The 21341-nt window shown below is 37.7% G+C and overlaps 2 protein-coding genes across 12 annotated transcripts in view; both read right to left on the reverse strand.

Moving 5' to 3' along the window:
• The window catches only part of LOC106054434 (protein kinase C and casein kinase substrate in neurons protein 3-like), a 228999-nt gene extending 213955 nt beyond the window's left edge, over positions 1–15044 (reverse strand). For 7 of the 11 annotated variants that reach the window (XM_056044743.1, XM_056044749.1, XM_056044748.1 and 4 more), the window contains exon 1: positions 14914–15044. The gene's annotated coding sequence lies outside the window, so the exon portion shown is untranslated. Of the gene's footprint in view, positions 1–8755; positions 9096–14913 lie in introns of those variants that run through there. The other 4 variants (XM_056044741.1, XM_056044739.1, XM_056044742.1 and 1 more) reach the window with 3 other exon arrangements.
• A 3454-nt stretch (positions 15045–18498) lies between these two features.
• Positions 18499–21341, reverse strand: part of LOC106075186 (uncharacterized) — a 65604-nt gene continuing 62761 nt past the window's right edge. The window contains exon 23 of the mRNA XM_056045069.1: positions 18499–19944. Coding sequence (XP_055901044.1) covers positions 19673–19944 — 272 coding nt within the window. The 3' untranslated portion in view covers positions 18499–19672. The remainder of the gene's footprint in view (positions 19945–21341) is intronic.

The raw sequence follows: 21341 nt of genomic DNA on the forward strand, positions 1-21341 counted from the left end.
TAACTAGTTCAAACTTTTGACCAGAAAAACAGAGAGACAGAGTAAGTTGATCTAGGCTTTTGGAAAAATACAATGATTGAAATATAAACTTTGTAAGATTGCGAAACACATATTTAGAGTGTATCTGAAGGTACTACATCCCTGGATTCTCCAATTGTTTACTGGTTATGAAACAAACTAAGCTCATTTTCTTGTTCATAATCGCTTTATAATATATTTTAAAACTTGACTGAGATCAGACGAGAAGCCAATCATCCTATCCTTTAAATAGCAAATAATAATATTTCTCACCATTAAAAAAAAATCGTATTTTCGTCTTTCAACATGACCACTTTTAAATCAATTAATCTAGTGGAGAGCAAAGTTCTTTCCCTTTCATTTGTAAAAATCTATTTTTAAAGCTCTTCACAACTAAGGAGCAGAGCTCTGTCAGCAAACACTCCACAAACAAGAGTATTTGTCGACCAAATGTTCTCAGCCATTCGAGGCACACTAAGGCATGTGACATTACGGACATAGCAGATACAGACAATGTCACCACGACACGCGCTCCTACTAATTATTCCTTATTATAAACTACACCCATAGAACCAAAGCGCTCAGCAAGCAACTCTCACACAAGAGAAGGACTGGTTTCTGAAACAAGAAAGAGTCCCCCACTAAGCTGTGCTGCTTCAACACATGCGATGAGGCCGCTGCCATGCATTATGCTGGTGCTACAAGACGTGGGTCAACATGTGGGCGTGTGGACAAACACTTGGGACACAAGGTGTCACAATCCACACGAAGCAGATACAATCGCCACATGTCCACATAACCCAGTGTGGGAATAACGTGAGAGTCGAGAGGAAAGAATGAAACTTGGAAGTCAACATACATATGTAGCAAAGTTATTTTTTTTAAATTCTAAAAGACTAGTTTGTCATTTTAGCTCTCGTGTTTATGTTTGTAATGTTATCGCAGCACATTGAAACTACATTTTGTTTGTTAACAGCTGTAAATTAAATTATTATTATTAGAACATGATGTTTTGAAATATATGAACCTTTGTCTGGTTTGAGAGTCTCCTCTTTCACTGTTGGATCAGGCCTGAAACTATGACAAGTAGGTACATAGTATTGTTACGTATTTCTGAATCTTCTGGCTAGATGTATTAGTTGTCACACAAATAAAAACACAGCAAAGAACTTGACGACTAAACTTTCAGTTTCATATAACTTTAATGACTATTAACTCTAACAATTCGTTACTGTAACATGTAGCGTAGAAGACTGTACAATATCTGTCAGTTTACAGTTAGCTATACTTCGTTGCAATTCATCTCTTCACTTCGTTGCAATTCATCTCTTCTCAACTTTCCTCGAGCCGTATTCCACAGAACAGACCAACGACACACTTCCCAGTGTCGCTCCAGGTCTCCCAAAGCTGAACCAAGTCGTACTCAAGTCTACCGAATCAGAGCCGCACACGTCTTACATCGACTGTATCGACTGTAACGGCTCAAGTCCACTGTAGTTCGCTGTATAGACTTTAGCGACAGTAGTCCACTCCAGTTAACTCTACCCTAGTTAACTTGCATCGAGTCGTACACATTTCTCTTCCACAGAGCCGCACACGTCTTACATAGTCTGTCTCGACTGTAACAGCTCACTCACGACTCCATACGACTGACTTTCACATTAACTCTCTGGCTTATATAGAGTCCCTAATCGCTGGTCCAAAGTTGCACAAACACTCCTAGTATCCTCTGGAATAACATGTCAGGAAACGTCACATCCTGTCTTTATTTATATACGTAGATTCCAGAAAACACTCGCTGCAGTGTCATCAAGTCGGGGTCACACGTAGTGACCTTTATCTGTCACTGTTCATTAGTAACTGTCCCCCTACTTAGATCTGTTCGTCCCCTGGAACAACACGTGTGGACACGTCACATCCTGTCTTTGTTTGTACATGTAGATTCCAGGGAACACTAGCTGCTGTGTCATCTCGCCGGGGTCATACGTTGACCTCTACCTATCACTGTTCATTTGTAACACTGCCCCCTTCTTAGATCTGTTCGTCCCGAACAGATTCTATTTCATCACGATACTGATGAAATCGATCGACGATCAAGTAGGAAGCTTTGGTGGTTGCCCCCTTCTCAGAGATGTTCTTTCAATCTGGCAGTTGTCCATCTTCTTTCCATAGAAGAATGGGAGCCAAATCTTCATTTTTCAGCAGTTCCTCACAAATGTTTTCATCAATCTTGGTATGGAAACATCGACCTTCAGATGACGACATTGGGCACTCTTGTCGAGAAAATTCATCAGCATTCTAACGAGTTCGTGCTTCACTTGCTGAGTTTTACATTTTCAAGCATCTTTTTACAGAGCTTCTTCAGAGATACACAGGTTCATCACAGTACAGCAATATTCACATGTTCATCTTACAACAGCAACTGACTTTGGGTTTGTACGATGTTGTGTTGATCTTCTTGTACAGTTCTGTCACAGATGGTTACTCACTACAGTTCTGACATCTTAAACTACTTCTTTTCTGTCTTTCTTGCTTCTGACTTTATTAGCGTTCTTCTAAAAACCTCTGTTATACTTCATCAAACCTATTCTTATGAGTTCTTCTTTAGTGGCTTCACACTTTCAACTGATTCGTAAGGCTTTCTTCTTTGGTTTGATGGTTCCGGGCAGAATCTTTCTAACAACATGGGCTATGGACTTCGTTAGTGCAGGTGGGGGTCTATCAGTGGGAGAAGTGGTGGGCTTGTTTTCTAACAACATGGGCTGTGGAGTTTCATCAATGCAGGTGGGGGTCTATCAGTGGGAGAAGGGGTGGGTTTGTATCTTGATCTTGTTAGAGCCATCCACGTTGCACTCTGCATGTGTCGCTTTCTCCGCCTCCTCAATTTGATATTTCTTTGATTTCGTCGATGTCGATGTCGTTCTCTTGCTTTCTTGTCAATCAATGCTGATGGCAGCCACTTAGCACATAGGAAGGTATTGCATTCCATAGCTGTAGTCATCAAGACTGTTGATCTAACACGTTGCTTCAGCATTATTCTTCGATGGGTGCTTTGCAAATGAGCTGCAAGTCCACTTGAAGGCAAGGTGTCAAACACGTCATCACCTTCATCCGAGTCTGGAGGACTCGACTGTGGGGCAGGTTGATAAGATTCAACGTGCAAAGGTCCCTCAACTTTAGCATCAGTTTCTATTGTAATTCCTTGACTATCACCAGGGCTTCTCACGCCTACCTTGATAGCTGTACAAGCTTCTGTTAAGTCTAGAGCTTGTTTGTGTATTTCTTGGCATTCACAGTCTTCTTGCATAGCTACGTACGTACAGTTCTTGTCAAACGCATGGGTGCAATAATCCAGCTTCGAGTTCCTCTCGTAGACAATGGCAGATAGAAGACAGAAGTCTTTAAGGCCCACAGCAACAGGCTTGGACGCAGACCCAACGTTGTCTTGATCTGTTTGGCTGGTTGAGGTACTCATATCAGGTTTATCTGTAGCTAAAGCTTCGGTCAAACTATAGGTCTCTTTTATTGTTTCTTCAGCGGTCTCATTCTGCTTTTCGTTGAAACAGAAACAGCTACCGTCTCTTTTCATTTCTAGTAGGCCACATTCGTTTGGTTTGCTATCACAGTAACAGACAGCACAGCCATCACCAGCATCTTTATCGTAATTGTCTGTATCGCTACATTCTTGGTTGGACAATTGTTCGCTGTTCATCAATGGTGTAGCTCTTTCATCTGTTGACTCAATCTGATACTGCTGAGTGTTCAGCAGCTCGTTAATCATGATTCTAGTTTGATCTTTTATCGTATTTGTTTGTTCTTCTGTCTTGTTGGGCGTGGTAGCTATTTGTTCATTCTTATTCATGGCTTTGATCAAATGGTTAAATGAAGAAAATCGGGTGTTGATTTCTGATTCTATCTCCTTAATGCTCTCGTTCACCGAGTTCATTTTTTTATTGCAAAGTTCTCAGGAGCTCCATCGTATTAGGTTTGATTTCAAATTGGCAAGTGTCCGGATTCTCATCTTCCTCCAACAGGGCTTGTCTGAGACGTGCTGTTAGCGTTTCCTTATTTCCGTTAAGCTGTAGACCTCTTTCTCGAAGCTCTTGTCTAAGTTCTTTCATGTCAAGTTCAATAAGAAGTTTGATGGAACACATTCTAGCCAGAAAGATCCCACTTCTGACACCAATTGTTACGTATTTCTGAATCTTCTGGCTAGATGTATTAGTTGTCACACAAATAAAAACACAGCAAAGAACTTGACGACTAAACTTTCAGTTTCATATAACTTTAATGACTATTAACTCTAACAATTCGTTACTGTAACATGTAGCGTAGAAGACTGTACAATATCTGTCAGTTTACAGTTAGCTATACTTCGTTGCAATTCATCTCTTCACTTCGTTGCAATTCATCTCTTCTCAACTTTCCTCGAGCCGTATTCCACAGAACAGACCAACGACACACTTCCCAGTGTCGCTCCAGGTCTCCCAAAGCTGAACCAAGTCGTACTCAAGTCTACCGAATCAGAGCCGCACACGTCTTACATCGACTGTATCGACTGTAACGGCTCAAGTCCACTGTAGTTCGCTGTATAGACTTTAGCGACAGTAGTCCACTCCAGTTAACTCTACCCTAGTTAACTTGCATCGAGTCGTACACATTTCTCTTCCACAGAGCCGCACACGTCTTACATAGTCTGTCTCGACTGTAACAGCTCACTCACGACTCCATACGACTGACTTTCACATTAACTCTCTGGCTTATATAGAGTCCCTAATCGCTGGTCCAAAGTTGCACAAACACTCCTAGTATCCTCTGGAATAACATGTCAGGAAACGTCACATCCTGTCTTTATTTATATACGTAGATTCCAGAAAACACTCGCTGCAGTGTCATCAAGTCGGGGTCACACGTAGTGACCTTTATCTGTCACTGTTCATTAGTAACTGTCCCCCTACTTAGATCTGTTCGTCCCCTGGAACAACACGTGTGGACACGTCACATCCTGTCTTTGTTTGTACATGTAGATTCCAGGGAACACTAGCTGCTGTGTCATCTCGCCGGGGTCATACGTTGACCTCTACCTATCACTGTTCATTTGTAACACTATATATCGAGCACAGAACTAGGTTTGAATGTACTATCACACTTGGTACAAACCTAAGAGGTAGCTGCGATACACACACACTAGAAGTTACTTAGGCCTACATATGACATACCGGTAATCCTATTGATTGTCTGGAATGTCATCCCCCCCCCCCTCTGAAAGCTTTGGTAAGGTGGGGGATAGTGAGTCTGTCAATCACACCACACTGGCAACAGACAAAGCTTGCAATATCAATCCAAAAAAAAAAAAAGCAATGCAAATGTGAATAAATTTTTTTTTGTTCACCTCTTGGGTCATTGTAAATAAAGTCAGGGATGAACATTTATAGAAGCCATTCTCAAACACATAGGTAGGGAGTCAAAACGTTTCGTTTTTGTTTAAAAACAAAATATACAAACGTTTGAAAGCCTACTACTAATTCTTTGACCCGTCGTTGCCTGAGCAGGAAATACTTCGCCAAGACTTAGCAAACTGTTCATAATTAGTATCATGGAGAAACAACAACAACAAAGAGTTAATAGAACAGTTAATACAGATTCTGTGAGTAAATGCTACAGACAAATGATGGGTATCAGGTATCAGGAAAAGAAGACATTTAAATGAGTTTGTACTTTAACAAGTCTGCTGGCTGGCAAGAAGGAAGAACTCCTCAATATCGTGAAGAGACAAATGCTGAGCTGGTACGGTCATATTATAAGACATGACGCACTATCAAAAGTCATTCTTCAGAATAGTGTCGTTCAAAGAAAAGCTGTGGCTGGATAACATAAAAGAATGGACCGGCCTCTGCCTTGATATCCTGCTTAGATTGGGCTGCTGATCGGGAAAAGTGGAGGGATTTGGTTCGTTGAGTTGTCACAGCACCCCTACGACGAAAGTAATTAGGTCTGCCAGAGAGTTTGCTGGAATCAGGAAAGTCATAATTATCAATGGCCTAAAGGAACTCAAACCTTTGCCTTTCAGTTACCGCGACCCCTAATGCATTGGGAAAGAGAGTCTAATGATGGCAGTAGCAAGAATCTTCCCAGACCACTTTACAGTATAGAAATAAATGGTCTAATGACACTAATATGATGCTGACAGGTGTTACTCGTACGAACAGGTGTCTTTTTGGACGGCATTGTTTTTGTTAACCGACGTCAGAAAGTGGGTTAGTGGAAGAGAGTGTGACACTAGTTCGTTATTGCCCTTGCTGGTCTGATGAACCCAGACATTGAGCTGCACAGACAATGAACCGGGCAGGTCAAAATGACAGCTTTATTATCATTAACAGACTTTGTAAGAGGAAAATGTGGATCCTTGTTGAATTCTTATGGATACGGATTGAAGAACAAGTAATGACCATAAAGCAAAGGAATAACAAATTTAATCTTATTTTAAAAATAGTTTATGCGTATGTGAATATTCCATTTAATATAAAACGTTCTCGGCGAGCCTAAGCACCCAGTTCAAGTACAATGTAGCTAGAATGATACTTAAGCCAGTTCAAGTACAATGTAGCTAGACTGATACTTAAGCCATTTCAAGTACAATGTAGCTAGACTGATACTTAAGCCAGTTCTTCAATAGCACGTACATAACTGAGCCTGCTATTATTTTCTTTAAACCCGCTTTTAAAAATAACTATCATCAACAGACAACACAAGAGCAACAGTTGTACATGTGTGAATGTATACATTGAATGAAAATGGACAGAAGACCAACAAAGTAGTGCTCAATAAACCTGACTTCAAATATTGATTCGTTAAAAAGCTCCACCCCTTTAGTTCTTCAGTTAACTACCCACATTTACAACATTCCAGTCCTATCCACACTGTTGGTCATGCAAGCGTTCCTTTACAACTGGTTCTTGTGTATGTACGATCTGCCAAACTCGTTTGACATGACACCAAGTTTGTCAACATAAGTAAGACATGCCCATTAAAGACAGACAATGGCAATGTGTTTGAATAGAACCCATCATAACATTGCCGCCACACTTTGAACATTACCGCCGTGTAGTCAACTCGAACGAATGACCCCAGCCAGAGGTTCTTACATTTTTGAAGAGCTGCACACCTTTCACTATGTACATCTATCCATACAAGTCGATAACCTCTACCATAACTCAATCTCCCAGTAGCATCAAGAAACATACAAGTCGATAACCTCTACCATAACTCAATCTCCCAGTAGCATCAAGAAACATACAAGTCGATAACCTCTACCATAACTCAATCTCCCAGTAGCATCAAGAAACATACAATGCGATAACCTCTACCATAACTCAATCTCCCAGTAGCATCAAGAAACATACAATGCGATAACCTCTACCATAACTCAATCTCCCAGTAGCATCAAGAAACATACAATGCGATAACCTCTACCATAACTCAATCTCCCAGTAGCATCAAGAAACATACAATGCGATAACCTCTACCATAACTCAATCTCCCAGTAGCATCAAGAAACATACAAGTCGATAACCTCTACCATAACTCAATCTCCCAGTAGCATCAAGAAACATGCAATGCGATAACCTCTACCATAACTCAATCTCCCAGTAGCATCAAGAAACATACAATGCGATAACCTCTACCATAACTCAATCTCCCAGTAGCATCAAGAAACATACAAGTCGATAACCTCTACCATAACTCAATCTCCCAGTAGCATCAAGAAACATGCAATGCGATAACCTCTACCATAACTCAATCTCCCAGTAGCATCAAGAAACATACAAGTCGATAACCTCTACCATAACTAAATCTCCCAGTAGCATCAAGAAACATACAATGCGATAACCTCTACCATAACTCAATCTCCCAGTAGCATCAAGAAACATACAAGTCGATAACCTCTACCATAACTCAATCTCCCAGTAACATCAAGAAACATGCAATGCGATAACCTCTATTATAACCTATATCTTCCAACCCATGGAGCAGCAAACTGTTAACGTAAGTAACAAAATACTTTCATGCAGTGAAGCAGTGATGTGAAGCTGTTTCCTCCGAGTTTCCAGACTACAACGTTAGCTCAGATTTACTTCCTTCATTCCAGAATACACGCAGAGATTGTAGAGAAAATTGGTTTCTTTTAACAACACCGCTGCATTCTGTACACTCGAAATCTATCGAGATTTGAACTAAAGACAGAAACATACAATATCAACAGTGCTTTGAGCTAATGTCTTTTAGTTTAAGCTTTTTAAAACGAACAAACAAACAAAAAAAACACACTTTGTCCAAACTCTTACACAATATGTCTAACACTAAGATCTAGACAGTTGGAAGACAAGTACAGGAAACATCAAAACTAATGCATAAGCTGTGTTTGCGCATATGAGAGAGAGAGAGAGAGAGAGAGAGAGAGAGAGAGAGAGAGGGAGGGAGGGAGAGAGAGAGAGAGAGAGAGAGAGAGAGAGAGAGAGAGAGAGAAAAGAATATTACTTTTTCGAGCATTCCAATGCCCTCTGCGAAATGTATGGATTAGTTTTTAGGTTGACGGTGGGACACGTTTCACCTGTATTAACACGAGATTTAAATGTCAAAACTCTACATCCTACTGACACAGAGTTATTTAAAAAAAAACAACAATAACATAGCTCTTATAGTGCTATTTAAATCACATGCCATTACGTCCACAGACCTGTTTAAATAGAATAACACAAGAAACAAACTAGTTTTTCTGAAGATGTGAAGCGCAGATAATAACTAGAGTCTAGATCTAGATGTATTACGATGAAACAGAATTACAGACCCAATCGTGTCTTAATGATGTCCGAAATCGGGTCAACGTATTCCAGTGGAATAAATGTAATCCAGTCGTATCCAAAGACAACAAAAGTACTTAGTGGGCTCTGCGGATCCTAGTTAGTTATTTCACTGTATCCAGTAGTATCCTATCCAGTACAACCAAACATGTACGTCCCATAGTACCTCTACCTGTTCGCACTATCCCGGCAGACTACAGCGTATACAACACTCTACTGCCTCATCGTGTGTTGCAGTGTGTGTGGTGGTGGGGGGGGGGGGGAGGGCTAGGTGTGTCTGGCCGACATACTAATATTATGTCGCTTACTGGTGACAAGACAAAGATAGGACACTGTACCATACCAGCGCGCACAGAATTCCTTTGAATGTACACACACCCACAACTAGGCAGTGTTTGCTAGATAGTCTAGCTTATCTTCAAGTCTATTATCTACTATCAAGAATGTTAAAAAGCGTGTTCTCAAATGAACAGACAAAGACACATTAAAATAGACAGAGTCCAGAACGCTTTAAAGAAAAAAATATTTAAATGCTACACGAGGAAAAATCGTAGTAAAAAAACAAAAAAACAACCTGCAGCCAAAACATATAACATGTCCATTAGACACCATTCCATAGCACTACAACATTTCTCTATCTAAACAAATACATAACATAAGTAAAGATTCTACATCCCCAGACACCCTAACAGTAGTACTATATACTTTCTCAGAACATAGTAAAGATTCCATGCTACAACATATACAATCACATCATCTGCCCAAATAGACCACAGGGTCTGAAAGGGGAACTTTATTTGTACATAGGCCTGAGATGTCATCTCACAGCGGCTTGAAAATGCATAACAAAGCAACTAAGCCTGTGCGTATCTGGTTTTAGAATGATTCAATATATGAATTGAAAACAATCATAAGCGCCCCTGGTCTCAAGTGGACTAAAATAAGTTACGTAATAATAAGATTTATGTCACAGAACATTCCAACTAAAGAAATACAAATCTATTAACTGACATGAGTCATGATGACTAAAAATATGAAGGATATAGATGGTATACTCTAAGTCAAAACAACTATTAGAGGCACGCCTTTAGTTATCTGATTATGATTAGACTTGCCTGTGAACTCGATCTTTGGTTACAACACACTTAATATCTAGTTACTATGTATGAGGACTATCTAATAATGAAACCATAGTGTTGACACATACAAAACGCCTGCTTTCGCGAGTCAATTCTAACAGGGTAACAAAGAAATAGAAAGAAACATTAAAGTCTCAGATTCTTCAAAAACCTGGCAACATTCTCAAAATCTGCGATACAACAAATATTTCCCGTGATCGCAAGTCTACCACGTGACTGTCAGCGCACAAGCATACGTGGGACAGCTTCATGTCCTGTACTATACAACAGAACGACGACGTCGATAGTAAGCTTGACCATGAGGGAGAGAGAGACAGACGACTGATGAGAAGAGTTACACCCTAAAAAATAAACAACAACGCCAGCTTCCAGGATTCTGCTGTAACAGACAAAAATCTCAGCACGAAGCCTCAGAGCACGGAGAATTACATTAAGAAAGGTATCTAGTCAGGGTATAACTATCAGGACACTTTCTTCCTCACTTGAAAGTCCTGTGGTTACTCTGTTGCCTATTCACCTTTATAGGTCCACCTAAGACAGGGGTTCTCAACCTGTGTGTCGCGACCCCCTTGGGGGTCGACTGACGATTTTCCAGGGGTCGCCAAAGAACATTGAAAAAATGGATTGTTATTGTCTATTCTTCTATTGCTGTGTGTGTGTCCGGGGGGGGGGGAGGGTCGCAGCTAAGTGGGGGATTGTAAAAAGGGGTCGCCGAGCATAAAAGGTTCGAGAACCGCTGACCTAAGAAGTGCCTTTCATTTCACTGCCTGGCTTGATAGACATGTGCCATTTGTTTATGTCAGTTTGACTTAGCTACTTCATCCACTCAACCGGAAGTTGAAGCCAATTCAAGCATCCCATTCTTTAAAGGAGTAATTAGCGGTTCTACCCTTAAGATCAGTATTCTATTTTAACTTTTTTATCTCAAGGGAAGAACCAAAACTTACTTGCAATATATCTAAAGATGGCAGGGTTTAGCTCCCTATCTGCTTTATAAAAAGAGAGTGAGAGAGCGAGAGAGAAAAGAGGATTTTACCTCGGTGTTGTAGGTAGCCACAATGGCTAGGATAATGTTGTTCTTTTTATATTACCTTTTCACCAATCTTGAAAGATTGTACTCTGTTTAACAAGTTACAGTAAAGCGAATCAATCGATCACTGAATATCTGATTCACTCTACCTACTAGTATGTTAATAAAGAAGTATGACATTCCAAATCATTTTATTAGCTCTATTTCTCTACAGTAGCTCAGTGTGCAAATAAGGATATATTTTGTAATGTCTTTAGTTCAGCTCAGTTCAGTGAAGTATAGCCTTAGTAAAATCAGAAATAATAATTAAAAAAATGTTTCTTATAACATTTTTGTAGATTAAAAAAAAACAAGCACAATATATAAAAAAAAACTTAATTTGGTGCAAACATGCAGACAAATTGAGTTTATATAAACTTTGTAAAAATAATATAGCTTATATAAATCTGAGGGGAAGAACTGCAAAATCTCCCAATATTGCAGGGTTTAACTCCTCTTTTCTATATAAATCAAAATGTATTAATTACAATAATTACTTTTTTTTAAATGATTTAAATTTTGCTAGGGACAATGAATAAATGTATGAAGTCTCAACTTGATCAGAGTAGGGGGAGTAGGATGAGAAAAAAAAAAGGTACAATACTACAAGATCTGTACCAGACAGACAGATGGAGTGGGTTAATAGAAGCTTTGTAAAAACTTGGTATAAACAAAGCCTTCAATGGTCTCCTTCAGTCTGAACCACAAGTTCTGCCAGGGTCACAAGCTACTTTTTTTTTCAGGGTTGACTACAGAGAAGCCTTCCCATGTTTGGTTTTTATGACAGTATGGCTGCAGAGATATGAATTCTGCTAAGTGTGTAGCCAGCAAAGACTTATGAAGGATATATATATTGAAGGTGTTGAAAAAAACACAAGACAAATCTTCTTAAATTCTTGACTTTTAAAAAAAAATATTTAAATGTATTTCACACATATCATATGTATGTTAAAAAAAAAGTAAAACAGGATGTAATAGGATGTAAAGGTGACATGTCCATTGGTTAACGAACAAGTGTGTCATGTGGCCAGAACAACAATCTAACGATTTCGCCAACTTAAGAAGTCAGGTACTCATTTGAGTTGGGTGGACTCAGAGCCACCCTAAAAATCCTGAACTTTAAAATCTTTACAAGATATCTTAAATTAAAAATCTTTACAAATATTCAAATCATTTCTTTGATCCTATTTACTTTTATATTATAACGGACAACCTTTCAGCAAAATTCAAAACTCAAACAAACAAAAAAAATTTATAAAAAATTAAATTAAAAAAAAAAAAAAAGCTAATATTAAGTGTAATTGTATCAATTAATATGGATCAGCCATGCAATTAAATTGTAATAGATCTAGACTAACAATATATAATAAATCTCTAAATGCAATTAGAAATACTTTTACCCCCCCCCCCTTTTGTATAGTGCTATTCCATGCGTCTAGCTTTTTCAATGCGCTATGTCAACAGTATTAAATATATTAGATATATCTAAATCTAAGTCAATAAATTTCTAGAGTTTTTACGGTTGAAATCTATGTGTGAATTATCTTCACTAGACCTAACTTGGATCTAGAATCTAGATTTAGACACTAACTAGATCTAGATGTAAGTCACTAAAATTTACAGATTTTTTATGATTATGTGAAGTAAATCTTACTGTTCAAACAAATGGTCTTAAGGTGAGGGAGGGCCCGGATAGATGTAGCCTACATGTTGGGAGCTACCAGCAGAAAATAATGCCACGTGAAATGCTAGCTTGAGCTTTAAATCACAAGGTCAGACTTAAGCACACAAATGGTTGAAAGGCTGTGTTTACGCGTGAATGGTCATTAACTTGATTAACTGATTAACACAGCCGACTTGTCATTTTATCAAATTCATATAATGCCTCTAGAGGTCTAGATACGCTGCTTCTTTTCCACATAGTTTACTAAGAAATATGTAAAATCATACTATAAAACTAGATCTATCTAGATCAATACTGGGTGAAAATTTTAGGAGTGAAATAGGAGACTTTTCTGAGTTTTCATTTTTATTTTTTTAGAGAGATGTCCTTAGAGTCTAGAAAAATAGAATCTCTAGTCTAAATCTAGAATCTAATAAAGTCTAGATATAGAGTCTAATATATTATTATATCTAGACTAGGTGGCTACTAGAAAAAACAAATTAATTTATAGATATATAATCTATAAAGATTTATTTCTGTCTGTTTCTACACATGATTACATCTACTAGGTATATAAATAAACTATAAACAATATATATAATATAACTCTCTGTCTCTCTCTAACTCTATATATTCTATATATATAGAGAGTTAGAGAGAGAGAGAGAGTCAGAGAGAGAGTATATGAGGAAATAGACTATAAATACATATTGCAAAAGCGAATCTACTTTTAATACAATCTAAAAAATGTTTAAGTAACACAGATATAATTTATTAGCTATTACATATAGCTGTTCAACGACGGTGCTCACTGTCCAAGTGAGGAGAAAGCCCAAAAACTGCGTTCAATATAAGAGCATGAAGTGACCTACTTTATTTTAAAATAAAATCTTGACTATGAGTGGTAATTCAAAGGAATACAGCTATTTTTATAGTCCTTAAGTTGCAGAATAAGAATCTGCTTTCAGTTTTTTTGTAAGTTAAACTTTCACCAAATAAAAAAATAAAATAAAAATTTGACCTAGAGTAGTTTATGCTATTCGGACACCTATAGGCCCAAATTTGAAAGTTTGACAGCGCATTATTTGACAATGGTTCAATATAGAAAAGAAAATGAAGTATCAAAATATTCTTTGGTTTAAGGAGAATAAGGATGACTACTTATATTTGTACCCCTAACCTATATTTGTTATTATATTTAAGGTCAAAGAGGCCCTGTGTTTTCATTTAATTCGGACAAATTTGACCCACATTATTTGATTCCGGACAACATAATTTATTTTGGACAGTCTCTATATTTAGGCATCAATAAACTCAGATTTTAATTCTTTATTAAGATTAACTAAATTTTAAGATCCCCAGGCCGGGCCCAGGCATAGCCCCTCACATTTTTATGCATAAAAATGAACACACTTATTCTACCACAATTAGGTCTAGGTCACTGGGATAGTGACTTCTACACAGTTAACACAGACGAATGTCCGAATTCATGTAATGTCCGGATTAAATAAACTACTATAGTTCCCGTAAGTCTGTGTTCACTACTGTTCAGATATAAGAATCTGCTATAGTTAAGTCTATAGTCTGAGTATAGTACAGATCTAGTCTAGAATAGTATAGAATAGATCTAATCTAGGCCGTCTAGCAGATCTAGTCTAGAATAGAATAGATCTAATCTAGGCTGTCTAGCTAGGTCCTTAGTAGGGCTAGGCCGCTAGCAGGGTATTAGAATAATTAGATTTAGATCTACTTTTTCTAGATCTAGATCTAGTAGTCTAGAATGAGAGGTCTACCATTTCTGATCTGAGCTCAACTCAGTCACACAACTCAAGCTCAGACTACTCAGTGTAACTCGTTACTCAGAGATGCCTCCAACACCAGCCTCGGATTATTAAATTAATTAATAATTTTATTAAACTTACTTAATAAAACTTAATTAAACTTAATCATCATTTTCATGAGTGTCAGTGTGACGTCTACGCTACGGTCTGTCAGTGTCAGTACTAGATTACTAGTCTAGATCTAGATTAGATTCTAGTACTGTCACTGTTTTGATGTTATATATTTTTATAATATGCCATGGTATTGAACGATTCGAATTAAATCTAGATCAAGTCTAGAATCTTCTAAATATTTACACAAAATAATTAAAAAGCAAATTACCTTAGAGTAAAAGTTTGAAATGAGTCGAATGTAGAATCTCTGGACCTGAATACCGAACTGGGCAACACCCAAACAATAAAAATGGCGATATTTTACAATCAATTGTGGTAGCACATTTATGGGTTTTGTCATGATCAAATTGACAATAACTTTTTCTGACACGATAGAAAAAAAAGGGACATTAATAAGTCTTTCGATTTAAAAATAAGTGATTTTGCTTTATGTCCCTTACACTATGGTCCCATGTCTACTTTGTGAAATGGTATTGGAAAGTCCAGCAACAGTTTATTAATAGGTATTTTTTTTTTATTGTCGAAAGTTTTTTTTTTTAAATGATCTATATGATTTCTTCTGTCTCAAAAGACAATACACACATGATTTACTAGATTTATTCAGAATCAAAGTAGCAAATTGAAAAGATCGTCTCTCGAGACTTAAAATGCCACAGCAGCATTCGGAATCAGTCGTAAGTCTAAATACAAAGAATGTCAAAGAGGCGTACTTTAGCTTACAGTTTTATTGTTCAATAAAAAGTAACAAAATAAACAAGAGTTATTTGTATTTGTTAGATTATTTTTTTTTACTTGAAAGGGGGGGGGGGGGTGATACCAGAGATGACCGCACCGGGTGACACCGACTCTTGGGACGCCACTGACGGTGAGGGTGTGAAAATATTACATAGGCCTACACCAAATGTTGCCAGCTTTTTGTCTAAAACTCGAAAATCAAATCTTGACGCCGGATCTATTTCTAAGAATAAAAGTAGGATTTCGTGTATTGGTTATATTTATCCTCGAAATATTTTTAAATATTTTTATATTACGGAAAAGGTTATATATTGGTTTTTGAAACTTTGTAACTTCTCAAATTAATGCTGAAAATATTAAAGGCATAGTGTGCCTTCTCCAAATTCGTTCAAAAACACAAACTCTCTTTGTGAGCTTGTAAGTTAGATGTTAGGTTAGACTTTCAAACAGATTACGAAAACAAAACAAAAATACTTATGTATTTTTTTCTTGCATTATTATAATTTAAATTACGATATAGTAATAAAACACGCGAATTATAATGTTCACATGCGATACTTTTTAAAGATATTTATAAGCATATAAATAGTTAGCTTTTTTTTTTTTTTACAAAGCTTATATCAGCTCACTCTGTCTGTTTGTCGGGTAAAAAGTTGTGCATTATTTTTCCCACACCCAATCTCGGATTATGCTGAAATTTAGCACATTATTTCTTTTACTTGACAACATAAAAATCAATAAAAAAATTACCTATTAGTTAATTAACTATTGATAACTATTATTTTTTGCTTGGTATCTTGAACAAAGGATAGAAATCGTACTTGACAGATGTGGTGGTATAAGTTGAATTTGTCCCCTTGAGCTCTGAGTGAACATTTTTTATACAGTTTAAAAACGATCATGTAAACATTCACATAGATACCCCCTTCTTCCCTCCTACTTTCACAACTGGTCCAGACAATTGATAGGATCAAAGCCGCATTGAGAAAATCAAAAGCTAAACAAAAACAATTGGTAAAAATATTTCTAATCGCAGATTTATTCTGTCTAGGTGAATTGTGATTATCATTACAAAACTGATCCATGCTTATTGATACAATTACACTTAATATAAGCTTTGTTTTTTTTTTAAAAGTATTTTTAAAAACATGTTTCTTGTTCATGTCTAGGCGTAGTGGCTGAACGGTAAAGCGCTTGGCTTCTGAGCCGGGGTCCTGGGTTCGAATCCTGGTGAAGACAGTGGTTTTTAATATCGGAATCCTTGGCCGCCTCTAAGTCCACCCAACTGTAATGGATTCCTGACATTTGTTGTGGAAAAAGTAAATGCTGTTGGTCGATGTGCTGGCCACATGACACCTTCGTTAACCATAGGCCACAGAACCAGATGACCTTTACATCATCTGCACAATAGATCATCAGGTATGCAAGGGAAACTTTTCTTTTTCCTCCAATGTCTCACAATGGCTGCTAGGAGAAAACATGAGGTGCGATATTGGGAGGAGGATAAGAAGACATGACAGGAGGATAAGAAGACATGACAGGAGGATAGGAAGACATGAAGAATTCGCCGGTAGCCTCATAATGAATGCCATGACAATGTCTACTTTTTGGTTTAGGTCTTTAGCTATATAGTCTAATTTTAGGAAATATCTAGTTAATATAACTTTTAAAATCACTTTAACTTGTACTTTTATTTGTACAATTTTTTTGTGTGTCTGAAATAGTACATCGGAAAATGCCCCAAATACTTGAAATAATCTAGTCCTAAAAAACAAACACAAATCTTGTGTAAAAGGACTCGTCAAAGAAAGTGATGTACAAGTGTAATTTCACATGCCTTGTGTCAGGTCTTTACTTTCTATAGCATGTATCGGGTCTTCTTCCTTGTACAGAATTTTCTTCTCAAGCAGTTACTTTATAGTTGAAAGCCTTATTATGACAGTTTAATTTAAAGAGAATTTGAAAATGTAAAAGACAGAGTATGCACTAACACTATTCATTTTTTTTTAAATTCTTCAAAACAAATGCTGGCAAAGCACAGATTTAAACAAAACATACTCTTCTAGTATATAATAATGCACCCGCATTACACACATTTTGTACCCGTAAATAATAGAACTATTGACAAATAATTTATTTGAGCTTTGTTATGCCCCCTACTTGACAATCGTTCTCCCGACAGCAACATGTGAGACATTGAAGACATCAACCAAAATTGAGAAAAGACTAAATTTGGCTCAACAAAAATGGCTAAGGCGGATTTCAGGAGTCAGTTATAGAGTCTCAAACAAGGAAGTAATATGCCGAACTGAGAATCGACCACTTAGTGAGGTTGTGACAGAGCGTCGCATGAGGTTTGCAGGAGGTTTGCGGGACATGTGCTCTGACAAAATGAATTACGCATACCCAGAGTTGCGATGGCTTGGAGGCCTATACGAGGAAAGCGCAAACACAGACGTCCTAGTCTAACTTAGCGCCACACTTTCATGTAGAACCCGAGAAGTGAACACCAGGTGGGGCATCAGATGTTGCCAGTGACAGGTCTTTGTGGAGACAGCTTGCCACTAATTGCGTCGAAAGGCGAGGGAGGATCTAAGTTTAAGTGAGTCTTCCCGAGGGACAGTTAGAAGAAGAATCTCTATTCGCTACTTTGTCCACTCTTTACGCACCAAAAAAAAAGTGTTAAGAAGTCCTTAAAGCGAAAGAAATTAGGCTATAGTCTTCTTGTTTTTTGTTTTTTACACATACATATTTAGTGAAAATGGCAAATACAAAAATATTTTTGGTAAATTTAACCGAAGCGGTTTCGACCTTTACACGAGTTTGTTGTCCTAGGCTTCAATAGGAAGAGATAAAATGTTCGTATTGACTCTTCCAGGACAAGTTTGAGACTTAGGTGTACGTCACGGGTGTACACAATGAAGGATGTGTGGATATACTCTAGTTTTCTATAGGGCCTATCATGATTCTTTTTAGTACACAAGAAGCACATTTTCTAATTACAAAATCATTTAAATATAAAGGAAAATTGAGGCTATGACTATAAAGTGGTGCAACTTTAAATTTATTTAAAAACAAATTTACAACTCGCGGATACAATGGTGTATTAAAATAATTAGCTAGTGCATTAAATAACAAAATAACACAATTTTAGCAAAATTTAAAAAATACAGTTGACAACATTTGGGGGGGGGGGTAATTTAGCGTCCTTGACATTGATTAGTTAATCGTGAAAATCTTCAATATATACATTCCGACCATCGTGATACGACGATAACCACTTTCGTCATCCAGGGGGGCTGAGAGTTTCGCACTTCGGCTTTGTTCCTCCTCGTGTGGCTGGTGAGACCTTAATGGGAGGACATTTCCAGTATTAATTCACTAACCATATGCGCTAAGGCATCGTCTCGTGAGACCTGCTGCCCTTTGGATGATCCTAGTAGTCCAGGGCGATCCACTAACATGAGACGGCAGATACACAACGCAGAAGCTGCATGGACAAGTAGGTCTATTCAGAGCCGGATTTACAATGCTAGATGTAAGTTTCAATTAAAATATACTCTCTTTCTTCGCTGGTATCACATACGTCATGATTTAGTTATATTATAAAGTGCAGTCATATAGAGCAGTGTTTCCCAAACTTTTAACTACAGTGTACCCTTTTATAATTTGTGTAACGCTGAGTACCCCTCGCCTTGTATCTATGAGAAGAAAGAATATGATAAATAAATATTTAAAAAAAAAGCATAGTTAATGAGGTGCAACGCGTACCCTCTTCAAAGTCTTCCCATACCCCTGGGGTACGCGTACCCCACTTTGGTGGAAACACTGAAAGAAGCTTGAGTAGGTTAGCGGCCACCACAGAAATCCTTCTCAGGGCCTCCACTTACTAAACTCCGGCACTATAAGTAACCTTGTCACTGATTCAGCCTAGTTTGTCATTGATTCAGCCTATTTCGAAGCTAATTTCTGAAGGCTATAAGAATCAATGGACCTCATTCACCAACCGTAAACAAACAACATTGAGTCACATGCTTCTCTATCTATTCTATACAAATAACGATCTAATTTTAATCTACAATGGTTATCACGTGACAGTTTTTAAAAAATAAAATCAATAATATCACGTGACCGTTCATCTTTGGTGAATGAGGTCCAGCACACGACACAATATAAAACAAACAAACTCTTTAGGAAATTACATTTGTACACATTCTAGTGTGACCTTTCACCTATGTCTCTTGTACAACGGGCATCTTCTTTCTGGAGTACATCAATAGTAAGATAAGCAGTAACAATAAGAGCAGAAGAAGAAGGAAGGGCCAAAAGTTAAATGCTTTCTCTGCCATTCCAGAGGCCAGGTCTACTTGCAAGTCTGTGCAAGACCGCCCGTATCTTTCTCCAATACATTCATAGCACGTGCCGTTGTAATCGCAAGCGTTATCTTTACAACCCTGCTTACAGTGCTGCTCGCAGAGAAAGCCGGTATTTGGAGCTTGACAATCTGAAAAAAAAAAAAAAGAATTTTAGAATGTCCATCAGAGTTTGAGACGAGTGGATGGTCCACGGAGATGGCGGGGGGGGGGGGGGTAGCTCTTCGACAATAGATTAACCCAGGTTTACAGACACGAGTTTCACATGTACAAAGGTCATCGCCATAGGGTTCACTTACATGCGGTTCATAGACATGATGTTCATAGACATGAGGTTCATAGACATGGGGTTCATAGACATGAAGTTCATAGACATGATGTTCATAGACATGAGGTTCATAGACATGGGGTTCATAGACATGATGGTCATAGACATGATGTTCATAGACATAGTGTTCATAGACATGATGTTCATAGACATGGTGTTCATAGACATGGTGGTCATAGACATGATGTTCATAGACATGGTGTTCATAGACATGATGTTCATAGACATGATGTTCATAGACATGGGGTTCATAGACATGAGGTTCATAGACATGATGTTCATAGACATGGGGTTCATAGACATGATGTTCATAGACATGGGGTTCATAGACATGAGGTTCATAGACATGGGGTTCATAGACATGATGTTCATAGACATGGGGTTCATAGACATCAGGTTCATAGACATGATGTTCATAGGCATGAGGTTCATAGACATGATGTTCATAGACATGGGGTTCATAGACATGATGTTCATAGACATGGGGTTCATAGACATGATGTTCATAGACATGGGGTTCATAGACATGGGGTTCATAGACATGATGTTCATAGACATGAAGTTCATAGACATGATGTTCATAGACATGAGGTTCATAGACATGGGGTTCATAGACATGATGTTCATAGACATGATGTTCATAGACATGAGGTTCATAGACATGATGTTCATAGACATGATGTTCATAGACATGGGGTTCATAGACATGAGATTCATAGACATGAAGTTCATAGACATGGGGTTCATAGACATGATGTTTATAGACATGAGGCTCATAGACATGATGTTCATAGACATGATGTTCATAGACAAGATGTTCATAGACATTAGGTTCATAGACATGATGTTCATAGACATGATGTTCATAGACATGAGGTTCATAGACATGATGTTCATAGACATGAGGCTCATAGACATGATGTTCATAGACATGAGGTTCATAGACATGATGTTCATAGACATGGGGTTCATAGACATGAGGTTCATAGACATGATGTTCATAGACATGGGGTTCATAGACATGATGTTCATAGACATGGGGTTCATAGACATGATGTTCATAGACATGAGGTTCATAGACATGATGTTCATAGACATGATGTTCATAGACATGGGGTTCATAGACATGATGTTCATAGACATGATGTTCATAGGCATGAGGTTCATAGACATGATGTTCATAGACATGATGTTCATAGA

This window comes from Biomphalaria glabrata, chromosome 10 (assembly GCF_947242115.1).
Source record: "Biomphalaria glabrata chromosome 10, xgBioGlab47.1, whole genome shotgun sequence".
In the NCBI taxonomy this organism is placed as follows: domain Eukaryota; kingdom Metazoa; phylum Mollusca; class Gastropoda; family Planorbidae; genus Biomphalaria; species Biomphalaria glabrata.